The 14,622-nt window shown below is 38.2% G+C and overlaps 1 protein-coding gene across 1 annotated transcript; it reads right to left on the bottom strand.

Annotated features, from left to right (window-relative positions):
• Positions 1 to 5,068: 5,068 nt before the first annotated feature.
• LOC121881814 (hydroperoxide isomerase ALOXE3-like) lies at positions 5,069 to 11,906 on the bottom strand. Its single transcript, XM_042389548.1, has 14 exons — positions 11,570 to 11,906; positions 10,447 to 10,651; positions 10,256 to 10,337; positions 10,022 to 10,144; positions 9,762 to 9,870; positions 8,089 to 8,259; positions 7,826 to 7,969; positions 7,441 to 7,644; positions 7,250 to 7,336; positions 6,935 to 7,101; positions 6,727 to 6,848; positions 6,525 to 6,625; positions 6,124 to 6,294; positions 5,069 to 5,412 (listed from the first exon to the last, which is right to left on the bottom strand). The coding sequence occupies exons 1-14, from the start codon at positions 11,714 to 11,716 to the stop codon at positions 5,233 to 5,235; spliced, it is 2,013 nt and encodes a 670-aa protein (XP_042245482.1). The 5' UTR covers positions 11,717 to 11,906; the 3' UTR covers positions 5,069 to 5,232.
• Between the last annotated feature and the right edge of the window lie 2,716 nt (positions 11,907 to 14,622).

Below are 14,622 nucleotides of genomic sequence, written 5' to 3'. Positions count from 1 at the left end.
CACTAGAAACTTGAGTCAAAGTCCTTGTATGTGTACACCTACAGCCAATAAAGCTGATTCTGATCAGTACACAGTGCCGACACGGAGCTGACAGACAGCTGACATTTGTGTTTACAATATGTTTATGCCTACAAGTTTAAAACTATACACCCAACACATAGCTGCTCCCTCTTTACCTTATATTGTAAGTATTCAAGTGATACTGCTTCTGTGTGATACACAATGAGATGAGCACATTTTAAACTTGACATGATATAAATCTAGGTAGGTTGATAGCTGCAGAAGGAAAAGAATAGTGTAAAGGTGGTCTTGCATGTAGACAGCTATGTATATCTGACTCACATGATCACATTATTAATATAAGCCTCTCTGTGACACCTCTCCCTAAACTGGTGTTGTAGTTTTGGCTTCCAGAAACAACTGACTTGCGTGTGAGTAGACTTAATGAAGTAACCATACTGAAGTAGATTTTTTTCATCAATTACTTTTGTAATCTTGCTCAAGTTATGTTGACTTCTACTTGTCATTAAGCAATAATGCATGCTGAATGACAATGTTGATTAGAATTAATTTTTAATTTGAACTGCAAGCCAAGCAAATGAGTAGTCTTCAATAAACATGAACAGTCATACATCACCATAAACAGTCTATGTTCTGTACTCACATCATTAAAAGTTGAAAAAAAAAATGAATACATAGCATATGCAACAGAAAAAGCAGCTGATATCACAGCCTCTAACAGCCATCATACTGGAGGGCAGAAAATATGCATATTCTTGGTCCTGCTAGGATATAAATGCATTATTACTGACTGCTGAGGTACCTGAAGACTTTTCTGTTTGCCGCTGCCTTTCATTAAAAAACATTAAGGGTTAATATTTTACACTGCACTGTTACTATTATTCTCTTGTTTTATCTGTCTTATTCCCTTTTTAGCTTCTTTTTTATTTCCAAATTTAACACTTTTTAATTGTTTGTATATGTCTTTTTACTTGTTTTGCTTTTATATTCTGTTTTAATGCCTTTTATGCTCTATGTAAAGCACTTTGAATTGCCCACTTGTTGAAATGTGCTATACAAATAAACTTGCCTTGCCTTGCCTTGCCTTGCCGTAGTTTCATGTGAGATAATTCTAACAATTTCTATTATGGCAGAAAACCTATTTTATTAAAGGAGTACCAACTTGTTACATTTCATTGCATTATTGCATTGTTGATCACCATATGTTTGTGGACTATGGCCTAATTGATACATGGGTTCAAGCTGATGCTTAAACACTTGTAACCCAAACTTTTCATTCAAGTTTTTGCTCAACACAGGTCTGTGTAGTACCTACAGTAATTCACACAAAGATACAGGCACCCTACAATAGGCCCACGTTACATGATACAACCAAAATATAGTCGTCTTCTCCCACTATACAGTGCTGCTTGAAAGTTTGTGAACCTCTTAGAATGTGCTCTGTTTCTGTATAAATATGACCTAAAACGTGGTCAGATTTCCACGCAAGTCGTAAAACTAAATAGAGAAATCAATGAAACAAATGAGACAAAAATCTTGCACATATTTGTTTATTTATTGAGGAAAATGATCCAATGTTACATATTTGCGTGTGGCAAAAGCATGTGAACCTCTAGGATTATCAATTCATTTGAAAGGGAAATCAAGGGGGGGACAATCGAGTGTGAGTGTGGGAGGCCCTGCCTTATTTAAAGAAGAGAAATCTGGGTTTTCACTATCAGAGTCTAAGCTTAACAACACAGGTTTGTGGAAATGTGTCGTGGCTCGAAAAAAGGAGATTTCTGAAGATCTAGAAGAAGAGTTGCTGATACTCACCAGGCTGGAAAGCGTTACAAAACCATTTCGAAAGAGTCTGGACTCCACCAGTTGACTGTCAGGCAGATGGTGTACAAATAGAAGACATCCAACACCATTGTTACCCTCCACAGGAGTGGTTGAACAACAAAGATCATACCAAGAGCAGATGCGTAATAGTCCGGGAGGCCACAAGGGACCCCAGGGTAACGTCTAGGAAACTACAGGCCTCTCTTGCAGTGGCTACAGTCAATGTTCATGAGTCCACTGTCAGGAGAACATTGAGCATCAGTGGTGTGCATGGCAGAGTTGCAAGGAAAAAAGCCACTTCTCTCCAAAAAGAACATTGTTGCCATCTACAGTTTGCTCAAGACCACGTGGATAAGCCAGAAGGCGATCGGTAAAATGTTCTTATAATTTACAATTTCATATCATTTTGTGGGTGAATTTCATTCTGTGGGTGGATGAGACCAAAATCAAACTTTTAGGCTTGAATACGAACACTCTTAGAAAAAAAGGTGCTGAGTCAACCCATATATGGTTCTTCGGCTTGTCTCCATAGGTGAACCCCTTTTTGGTTCCTGGTAGAACCTTTTTTAAAGGTTCCACCTGGAACCCTTTCAGAAGGTTCTACGTAGAACCCAACATAAAGGGTTACACCTAGAACCATCTGTGAAAGGTTCCACCCAGAACCCGCCATGAGAGGTTCCACAGAGAACCCTTCTATGGTGTAATGGTTTCACCTAGAACCCTCACTAGGGGTTCTATCCAGAACCTTTTCACCTTCTAAGGGTTTCATCTAGAACCCACTGAGGGAGTTCCACCAAGAACTCTTTCATATTTCAAGGGTTTCATCTAGAACCCTCTTGTCTTCTGAGGATTCTATGAAGAACCATATTGTATTCTACAGACCAGGCAAAAAATGACTGAATCCCATATATTGTATATTGTGCTCATCCATCATTTTAACAATCTATGTTACAATTACCAATGTTTACAATGTTGACATTGAGAAAACATTCAAACAATTCAAAGGAAAAATGTATTGAAAAATCTGGAATGGAATCAGCAACATGACAAATTGGACACAAGCCAGGCACATCAGGCTGTCCTCAGCAGGTGAATTCATGTAATCTCCAGCAATGGTGACATAGCAGAGAGGGATGAGAAAAAAAGACAGTATCATCAATCCAAGGTACACTTACTACACCAGATGAAGCAGTAAGTCATCTACAAACAACAAAATACTGCATGGTCCAATGAGAACAATCGTGGTATGGGCACATAATAATGGTGACAGTGGAACAGATTGAATAAACCTGTCCTCCAACTCCTATACTAAGAGCCTCCACTGGCACACAATCAGATGAAAGCGAGGGAACCCTACAAAGTTTTCACGTTAATTTATTTAAAATGGTCCACCTTTTACCATAAAAGTCCTTAGCTAGAGTCAAGCTTGCTGGAATAAGATATCAGATTTAGTTTACCTTGATTCTCTGAAGTTTCTGATCTTCTGTCACTTCAAATACACAGGTGATCACACAGTGTGTGAACAGTAATCACTATTGATATGTCACCTTGTTTTGTAGAGAAGGACAGACCATATGGGCTATCCGTAGGGAAACCAGCTCTCAGTTCCCACGCACCAAACCCCAGCCTTTCCCCTTGGAGACCGTGGTTCAATTTCCAGCTCCAACATCCCTTCACACTGTAGTCCTCCATCCCCCAGGCCTCCCACAATCCATAATAAAGGAACAATAGATAAGGAGGGTCAACTGCCCACTCTCCAAAAAGAAAATAAGGGCCAATTAAATGAGCTCATGAGCTCCTCCCTCCAGAGGTTGTAGTTAAAATGGTCAAAACAAAACTAACATGGTGGCTCAGTAGGTAAGAGCATAGCGGTGCTATTTTGAAGATTGAGGGTTCAAGACATGATCTTCCCACCAGAGAGTACATATATGTATATGTATGCACTGTATTCTTAGCCACTTTATAAAAGCACCAGTTAAGTGTTGTACGTCATGAATTAGAAATCATCGGGGGGAAAAAACAATATCAAAAAACATCTTCAACAACAAATGCCCCTCAATTCAACCCTTGTCTCTGTGGTCTCTCCAGAGCCTACAACACCTATACACAGTGTATATCACATTAGAAAGACTAACCAATTAACATAGTGTCTGTTCAATACAGATACACAATTAACTATTGTATGGCATGAAATGATAGCAAAGAAAGACTATGGCAGAACACAAGTAAAATGAATTTATTAAGGGGATTCCATATACATGTACATTTCAAAATACTATTTGAATCATGAGTAAACATTTGAATATTTGAGGGTGAGGATCTTCTAATACCTATGCTTTCAGCAATCCTTGAAGAAGTCTTTCTTCTAAAAAGGGTTATTTGGATTGAGTCTTACAAAGAACCTTTGAAGAACCCTTTCTTCAAAAAAGGGTTTTTCAAAAGCAAATGGTTCTGGTTAGAACCGCAGCCCTTCAAGAAGAACCCTTTTGGAACCCTTACTTCTAAGAGTGAAGCATTATGTTTGGTGATGAGCAAACACTGCATTCCAGGATAAGAACCTTATCCCATCTGTGAAACATGTTGGTGGCAGTATCATGGTTTGGGCCTGCTTTACTGCCTCTTGAGCAGGATGGCTTGCAATCATTGATGGAGCTATGAGTTCTGAGTTGTACCAGCAAATTCTACAGGAAAATGTCAAGGTATCCATCTGTGAACTAAAGATCAATAGAAAGTGGGCCATGCAGTAAGACAATGAGTCTAAACACACAAGTTGCTCTGCCAAAGAATGGTTAGAGCAGAAGAAAGTTAATGTTTTGGAATGGCCGAGTCAAAATCCTGACCTTTATCCTATAGAAATGCTGTGGAAGGACCTGAAGCAGGCATTTCATGCAAAGAGTACCACCAACATCCCTGAGTTAAGACTGTTCTGTAAGGAGGAATGGGCTAAAATTCCTCCCAGCCAATGTGCAGGCATGATAAACAGTTACCAGAAACATTTGAAGTTATTGTTGAAAAAGGGGGTCACACCAGTTGCTGAAAGCAAGGGTTCACGTACTTTTGCCTCACACAAATATGTAAGATTGGATAATTTTCCTCAATATATTAATTTATAAGTTTAATTTTTTTGTCTCATTTTTGGGATCCATTTATTTTGTTTTAGGACGTGTAGAAATCTGATCGTGTTTTAGGTCATATTTATGCAGAAATAAAGAAAATTTTAAAGGGTTCACAAACTTTCAAGCAGCACTGTATGTTTCTACCACCTCACTTTTTGTATTCACCAAAATCAAAGTTTAAAACTCAACCCAGCATGCAAGACAAGTTTTGAAAAAGGTATGGATATTGTTCACTAATGCAGAAAGGAAAAAATGTCTCCCTCAGACTGACTCAAATAGTTATACTGTTCTCTATTTCAGCTGGGTTCAGATAGGTGTAGGGCACTTTAAGCTGTGAGTTTCTGGTTGTAATTTCTTCACTGAGGTTGGACAACTCCTCTTGAAACTCTTTAATCATCTGCTTAGGTGGAGCCTCATCAAAGCGCTCTTCAGGGTACGTACCCAGGGGAACCTGCCAAGATGACAAAAACAAAACTGTAAATCTGACTGACACAGCAATTTGCTTGTGGTGCAAATTTTCAAAGCCCTTTCCAAATGTGGATGGATTATATATTATTAGGGCTGAACGATTTTGAAAAAATATCTGATTGTGATTATTTTTACTGATATTGCAATTGCAATATTAGAGGGAATGATCATTTTTACATTATTTATAACGATTTTTATTGAAGAACATATTCAATTATTTTATTTCGAAAGTTAAAATAACAAAATAAAATATATAGGCAACGAAACAAAACAAAACAAAAAAACAAAGATAACAGCAAACTTTCAGTAAGCCACACAAATAATAACCTTCCAATTTTCAAAAAGGGCGTAGGATGAAGAAGAGAACTTTTCTAGTCCTACCCCTCCTTTTTTTTTTTGTTTTACTTTATCAATCAAATCAAAGCCATTAAATTGATTATGGTGTTTGTTGGTTTTGCAGGGCTCTGTACCAAACAAAGATGTTTTCAAAAGTCTGTAGAATATGATGTTTAGGCCAGGACATTATTTCATTTAAAATGGCATTTTGACACACATTTCTCCTTTAACAAAGATTGTGCCTCCTGCAATTTGAAAATTGCAGAGGGCTATGTGGCAATTTTGATAAAATTTCAATTAATTGTTCAGCCCTATATGTTATTCCTCTATTTGTGTGTGTTTTGAACACCAAACCTACCACATCTGTGTATTTTTCTGTTAGTATCCAAGCCAGTGCTGCAAAGCTTGCTGTCTCTCCAACATTTGGTAGGGTCTCCAATATTGTGTCCATGCTTGACTCTCCCTTGGTGGTTGGAGGGGGTTTACGCATCAGGAGAGAGCCATTGGGCATCCAGGAGGTGTAGTCAAACTAAATCACAAAAGAAGCTTCAATATGTATCAATTTTGTTTTTTAATTTCATTTTGTTTTATTTTTCATGTCTGGGTCGTGGGCCCTTCTCTACTTCTTTGAGCCATGTGTCTAATAAAATGAAAAAATCTGAAATCACACCCCATACATTTGAGGTGTTAAAACAAACTTAATACTTGATCAAACATTAAAAAGTATTCTTTTGTCCCAGCTATTTACTGTTGCCTCACCTGTCCATCATTGACGGCAGAGTGTTGAGCTGTCACAGTGAAAATCACCATGGTGATGAACTTGATCACTTCTTCGACAGTATGGAAGCATTCAGGAAACCCTGTTGGCAGCATCACCTTTGTCAGTCAATTCAGTGCCTGCATGGAACATTTCAATATACCATAGGCTAATTGTGTTTACAAATTAAAGTGAATTAAATACCTGAGGCTTTGTTTCCTAAGACACCATGGGTGAATATCTCACTGATCCATTCCTGCAGTTCAGAGTCCTCTTCCACCTCACAGTCTGAAGGATAATAGTACTCCACTATTTCTGTTACAAAGCTGAGAAACATAAAAATAAGTCAGTTTTAAACTGTATTTTAAAATTGTGCTTTAGCCAATTAATTGCAGTTGTATGCAAAGAAAACCTATTGATGATGTTCCACAGCTTCAGGCCGTCATCTCTGTAGTAGAAGTTGGGGATTGACTCCAGTCCTCGTGCAGTGATGTTCTCCGGCAGACAGAGGGAGCTGTAGGTCAACTCAGAGAGAGACCTTCTCTGGATCTCTGTCAGCCCCTCATATCCAAGTGAACTCTAGTAATTAATAACACACAAATACTTAGGGTCAGATAAGTTTCATGAAGTAGAAAATAATAAAAATTGTTTTTAAAGAACGCATTAAACTTATTTTTGCAATGGTGCAATATAATTGGAGTATATATTGTATGTTAAAGATCCATACAATACTTAAAGCCCCTTCAGGTCCAAAAAGAGTTTTGCGTCCATCAGTGTTAATGGGGAGAGTGTACCGGAAGTGTGGGATCAGCAGCTATACAGAGAGAGGGAAGAATATTAAAAGTAAAATTAATTCTCATTTCAGCGAACAAGAGCAAGCATATCCTGAATGCCATGATCTCTGCTGTGTTATTGTACCTTATAAATGGGATGTATCACAGGGAAGTTGCGGAGAGTGGCAATAGTATAGGCCTCTGCCAGATAGTGAGTTTTCATGAGGTGATGGACTGCCTGATGATCCATAAGATCTGCATTTTTAAAAAACATCTTAGCCAGCAGCCAGTCAGTCTCTGGGTCACTGGGCAGAAAGATGGGATTCTGCTCAGAAGGTTGCTGATGCAGCTGGAATATGGTTCAAAAATATTAAAAGTTAAATTGTTATATGTTCAAATTGTGCAAGATTTCTGAAAACGTACTAATCCACTATAAAATGTAATATGGCTGTGTGATTAGACCAGTGATTTTACTTAAATTTATACAGTACATACTGTCCCTGATTTGCTGCATCAATAAAATACTGTACCTGTATTGCAATCGGCATCAGTTTTTTCTCTGGGTTCAAGTAGAACAAACAGAGACCAGGAGTCACATGCAGACGTTCACCATTATAGTGTCTAGCGGGTATTCCATCCATCTCCTTCTTGTCACAGATAAATATATTGCCATCCTGTATGGGAATAAAAGACAGATGAGTGATACACTGCAATACAGGTACACTCTTTAAACTTACAAATCGTTTCCCAAAGCAAAGATTATCGCCCATTTAAAGCCACTCATATTTCATACCTCCATTTCCTCCTCCAGAGAGCTATCCTCCTCAAGGAATGGCTTCACCATGTCCTCTGTGACTGGAAAGTTTGGAGGAAGCTCTGAGCAACGCTTGATCACATTGGGGTTGACTGAATTCAAAAACTGGGATCCATAAAAGTCATCTTCCTTCCAGTGCTCTGTGACATACTCTGGAAGAAAGGCAATTGGGAAATATCTAAAATGTTTTTATTCATTTTTGAAGAACAACATGATCATTATCAACAAAAAACAAGATTGTTGAAATTTTTTTACTTCGTTGACAAAAATGTTCTTTGCACAATCTTGTTTTCTTAATGTTATAATCATTTTTTAAAAGAACATATTTCAAATCTGTAAAGCTTTTCATGCCTAATCATCGTCATTCTAAAAAATATTACTTTTAGGAAAATAAAAAATTGCCTATTATTAGAAAGGCTTTCTTGGCTTAGCATCAACCCACAATGACAAATGTCAGCTAACAAGAACACTACCAGCTACATACGCATGAGTCAAGAGCTGAAAAAAGGAGAAAAACTAAGATTGAAAATAATTCTGTTCTCACATAATTTAATGTAGTTCCCCATATTTATTAAAAATGCTGATATATCCAAGATATATTACAGAGTACATATTGCTAAGTTAGATGACAAGAAACCAGGAATTGTGACTTGCGCAATTTTCTCCCTGGGTGATGAATCCATCTCATTTCTTTAAGATGTAGTACATCCACCAATATTCCCTCTTTCCCCTCTCTCAACCCAACCAGTCAAGGCAGATGGCCGCCCACCTAGAGCCCCGTTCTGCTTGAGGTTTATTCCTGTTAAAGGGAAATTTTAACTTGTTGCTGTCGCCAAGTGCTTGCTCATTTGGTCTCTGTAAATGAAAGATTACAGTCTGGAACTGCTCTATGTGAAAAGTGCCCTGAGATAACTTCTGTTGTGATTTGGCACTATATAATTAAAAATTGACTTAACTTGACTGTAACAGCCTTTCTTAAAGTGCTGCCATACTAAAACACTATATTAGTATTATAAGACTGTGTTATAGCTAATCTTTCTCCACATTATTTCTGTCTCTCATGTGCTCCTCTGGTCTCTGGGGCAAAGTAAACAGAAGTAAAGTGTGGATGACAGCATCACTCACTTCTGAGTTAACTTGACAGCTTTACTGAACATGGACTGAAGATAAAAGAAAGAGTTAATACCCAGAAAACCTGTTTCTTGACACATGCCCCCGGGCGTATGCACTGGGATATATTGTTGTTGATGTTGTTGAGTGTGTTGATTTTGGTTTGGTTTTTGGAGGTTTACTGTGAGGGCAGAACTGGTGGAAGAAATATTGTGTCATTGGTCAAATTTGGCCCATACTATGACTGATAACTAATTAGTATGTCATTTGAACTTTGAAGGTCAGCTTAGCCAATCTACGTGCTGTAGATTGAGATATAGTGACTTTTGTTTGTAGTTCCTGTGAGCTTCATAATAAAAGCTATTTAAGTTCAAATAAGAAATGTTTATGCACTAAAATCCAACATTAATCTGATAACTCTTGATACAATTGTAAGATTACTTGTCAGTGAAAGAGGAAGAGCTGTTGTTGCAGTTAACTGATGATACAAAAGTGTTTGCAAAATACTTATATGAAGTCAGTTGTTGAAAAACTGGAAAAACTCTACCTGACATTGTTGTCTTTTTGTACCAGAAGATGTCTTTCATGTCGTCAATGCTTTTCCATTGTTCAGTAGATCCAACCAGCCCCTTATACTTGAGTTCAGTATCACTGAAGTAAGACAGGTTGAAAAAAGGGAAAACACAATGCACAGGATTAAACAACATAATAATATTAATGCTTGTATTTTGTTCTAAGACATAGACGTTGTCACAATATTGGAACCCGGTGGTGTCCATCCTAAATATTTATATAGACCCACGTTATCAAAGCTGTGTGTTCTATTTCAGATTCTTTCGACTTAGAGAAGCGGATTTCAGCTGGGAGCTCAGACGAATCACTTAAACCGGTGAAGTGGGGTATTCCTTCATGGTCGATATGCCATCTAAAAAAAAAAATAGACAAAGTTACTTAAAACCACATAGACATTTCTCCAGATAAGCTTCTGAGACCACATTTGCAGCTCTAGGAGAATACAGTGCAGATGAAAACGTACTGGTAAAGGCTCTTTTTAAGTGCCAGCTCTTTTTTGCGGTGCTCAATCAACAGGGGATGTTCCTCCTCTGAAACCTTCATGGCTGAGAAATGAAAAGAACACAGATTTAGCTCTATTTTAAATGACACTTACAACAAGACTGACAAAAACTGAGAAAACTAAGTGATATTATGTTCTTGTTGGAAGCAGACCTCTCCCTCCTCTCAGCTCCACCAGTTCTCCGCTGGACACCCATTTGTAACAGGGGAAAAGAATGACATCTTCCTCCGGAGTAGTCACCACTATTTTGGAGCAGTACCACTGATCTTCTGGAAGACTTAAATAGGGATCTTTCTCCACCTTGACCAGCAGAAGTTTCCCCAGAGAATCACCGGTGTCTATGGTGTAGGTCCCTGTCTGAAAAATAAGGATTCATATAAATATAAACAAAGTAAATGCAATGTGTTGAAAAGGTCGAAATTGAAATGTGTCCTACAGTGGTGTATTCAGTCAAGTAATGTGTATGGTCAAATCAAACAGCCCACGAAAAAACTGCAAATAAACTCTCAAACATCATATAGTCAGTTAACATGCACAGTTCTCCAAAATTGTTATTTAAATATTACAAAATGTAGATTCTTTAAATCTGGATCTGCATCAAAACACACATAGTGTACATAGTGAAATACCTGAATCCTATCTGTAACTATTTGGGATTTTTACAATAGTGGCTTGTTTGAAATTAGTTTCATGACCCCTGAATTTAAATTTTATCATGCACCTGTCATTTCATTTCATTTGCAGTTGCTGTCTGTGTATGAGTTATGCTGGTATATTTCAGGTGAGCCACAGCTGCAGTAGAAGCATCTGGCAACTGTGCACTGTGGGAAAGTGTGGAATATGAAAAACTAAATGTAAACCTCTGTTGAATTCATCCAAATATCCTGAATACTAAATTTAGAAGAATAATTTAGAAGAGTTTAGAATAATAGTTTTAGAAAAAGAATTTCAATGAAATTTGTTGGAATAGTGTCCACAAAAACAATACAAAACTTTTTTTAGAAAATGCAGGTCATCTCCTCAGGCTAGACTTACTGAAATATTTATCGTGAGCAAACCCAGGATATTTGCTTAGCCCTTTAGTTATGTACAGATATGTGAAGTGCTCTCTGGATTGCCACACAATGGTGCTATTTATTATGTATAGTTGAGTGTAGTTAATTACCAATCCATCAGCCAACCAGTACATATGTATGCACAAACAAAAAACCTTTTAGCTAATTGAGATATATTGAGAGACAATATATAAGCATTGTTTATCTGGGTTCAACTTACTGTCCCGGTTGTAAAGTCAGTGCCGTAGTTGTCCAACTCAGTTCGCTCACTCTGCCCTTCAGTTCCAAATAAAGTGACATATATGTGGTCCCATGTCCCTGCATATTCCATGTCACCTGTTGACACCTCTAGCTTGTACTCAGCCATGGTCACTCAGTGCAAACTGTCCAGAAAAAAAAGATAACTTAACCCTTGCAAAGAATTATTTCACAAGAGCTTTTTGGCATTTTTTCAAAACTTCCACAGACAACCAAAGAACTTCTTATTACTAAACTTCTGTCTGATCTTATCCTACATACATTGTTATATGATTATTAGCTGTCATAGCATGAGGAAGAATGAGTTATTACATGTACCTTCAGATGTTTTACCTACCTCCTTGCTTCAGCTGCAGGTCCAGGTTTTCCTTCACTGAAGGCTGTGTTTGTCTTCTTATAGTAACCTCCTTCACCCCAGTTTTGACCTTTGACCACTACACATTAACATAACAGGCGGTGTAACTCTAAACTTTGTTGCGTTTCCAGTTTCTACTGCCTAAAGGGTCAGTAGGATGGGCCGAAGTTGTACTGAAATATCCATTTCATCCCCAAAAACCAAACTCCAGAGGCCTAATTTATTGATATCTCTGCATTTATTAAGGCCTACTGCCCACTTTAAGAGGACATAACAGACTGTATGAGGGCTGTTGTGCTTGAAATTCATTGTACATCACTTTACACCCAAATGTGACACTCATGTGCCCATTATCTATTATCTTTTGCTATCTGTACTTCAGATATGGTTACTGTACGTTTTTACACATTTAACTCCAAAATAATTGAAAGAAAATTAGAATGTCAGGTACTAGAAAGCAAAGAGTACACAGTCCTCTAAATTGGTTATTTTAATACTAAAAATGTTTGACAATTTTAATGTGCATCTAGATCTAGAGGTGCTATAAAACAGTGATATACAATAATGCTACTTGTCTGGTGAAGGCTGTGATTTTTGAATACCTAAATCAAGAGCGTAGGTTTGGTTTTAATTTTGGTAGGGACATTTTTTGTCCACTTTTTACCTGAGAGGCTGCAGCTCATCTGTCTGTGTGTATCTATGACATCAGAGTCACCTGAGAGGCTGCAGCTCACCTGTTTGTGTGTCTCTGTGCTGCTCAGGCTGCTGCTGACAGGATTTTCAAAATGAAATGATGCCTGACAGTCACAAACAGATCAGTTGGAAAAGCTGTGGCTAATTTAGCCTATAAATAATCTTCATGTCTTAATGACACATATGCAATAATAACTCTGCTCTTGATCCACTTGTGAAAAGGGGAGAGATGGCATTAAATAGTAAATGTTTCTCCCTCTAATTTCAAAGATTAATGTTTGGATTGATGACAGAACATTCTTATTAACTAAACTCAACTGTTACTGACACTTTGGTTCTTCTTTAAAAAGGACCAGATGTCTTAATTTACTTTTGGGAGGAATTTTCACCAACAGTGAAAGTTGTTTATTTAAACAGTATGTCTGAGCAACAATCACAAATTAGCTAACAACATCTAATGCCTGAAATAAAACATAATATCAAATGATCCTAGTTTTGTCCAGTGAATCTGCCAGCTCTTGTCTCAGTTCTCCTCAGTCTCCCCTCTACAGACCTCTCTGATGTCATGATAGGAATGAACATTGCCCCTTGCATCCTGGACCCCATGCCCTCCAGACTTGTCAAGGCCTGCCTTCCCACCTTATCTCACTCATCACCACAATAATTAACTCCTCCCTAACTACTGGCTCCATCCCACCCTCTTTCAAACTTGCCGCTGTCAACCCCATTCTCAAAAAACCTGGACTCAATCCTGACATCCCAAACAACTACAGACCAATCTCCAACCTCCCCTTTCTATCTAAAATACTGGAATGTGCTGTTGCTTCATAACTCAAAGCCCACCTCTCTGCCAATAACCTCTATGAATCATTCCAATCCAGATTCCATTCTCAACACAGCATTGAAACAGCCCAGCATCAACAACTGCAAATCCTCCACTGCTCCCCTCTCCCATGGTGTTCCGCAAGGTTCAGTTCTTGGCCCCCTCCTTTTAATCCTATACATGCTCCCCCTTGGCCACATAATCCGCCACCATGGACTTCAGTTCCAATGCTTTGCGGATGACATCCAGCTCTACATCTCCACCAAAACAATCACCACTGCCACTCACTCAACCCTGACCACCTACAGCATGGAAATAAAGGCCTGGCTCCAAACCAACTTCCTCAAATTGAACTGCGACAAATCCGGAATCATTATCATTGGTCCAAAAGCTCTCACCAAATCTACCCATAACATCTTCATCGTTGAAGGATCCATTGTGCTCACCTCCACCCACATGTGCTGTTTTGATATTATCTTTGACCAAACTCTCTCCTTTGATCAACATGTCAAGCACATCACCAAAACAGCCTTCTTTAACCTCAAAAACATTGCCCGTCTCCGTCTATCCCTTTCCTTCTCAGCCACAGAAACTCTCATCCAGGCATTCATCACTTCCAGACTGGACTATTGCAATGGTATCCTTTATGGTACATCTTCATGTATGGTACAATAAACTCCAATACATATCCAGAATTCTCTAACAAAGTCCTCCCTTCTAATATGTTACTCATGGACATTATGTCTTTTTGTTTTGTTGTTTCCTTTGTAAAGCGTCTTTGAGTATCCTGAAAAGCGCAATATAGGTTTGATGTATTATTATTGATATTAAGTCATTTTCAATTCTGTGACATTTGGCACATTTAAACTATAAATACTAACCGCTTCAGATTCTCCACCTCACTGACTTCACTGCTGCTGCTGCTGCTGCTGGGCTGCTGCTGGTCAACAGTGCCTACAGCTTGAAGTTGAAGTTTGCCAGATCATCAGGTCAAGTATCCCCCATATCCTGCTCTTTCATTCTTTATAATAATAATAATAATACACTTTTTTTGCAGAACACACACAAACCTAGCAACCCTGCAGAGATCTTACCGTTAACATTACGTGGAGTTAAAGCGGTTAGATTGTTTGAGATCAGTAAA

Source organism: Thunnus maccoyii, chromosome 17, assembly GCF_910596095.1.
Source record: "Thunnus maccoyii chromosome 17, fThuMac1.1, whole genome shotgun sequence".
Taxonomy (NCBI): domain Eukaryota; kingdom Metazoa; phylum Chordata; class Actinopteri; order Scombriformes; family Scombridae; genus Thunnus; species Thunnus maccoyii.
This window is presented reverse-complemented; position numbering and strand designations above follow the sequence as displayed.

Coding starts and splice junctions, on each gene's coding strand:
- LOC121881814 (XM_042389548.1), bottom strand. CDS start 11,716: ATGGCTGAGTACAAGCTAGAGGTGTCAACAGGTGACATGGAATATGCA. Junction 10,145..10,255: donor CTTAAAAAGAGCCTTTACCA/GTACGTTTTCAT, acceptor TTTTTTTTTTAG/ATGGCATATCGACCATGAAG. Junction 6,626..6,726: donor CTTAGGAAACAAAGCCTCAG/GTATTTAATTCA, acceptor TGCTGCCAACAG/GGTTTCCTGAATGCTTCCAT.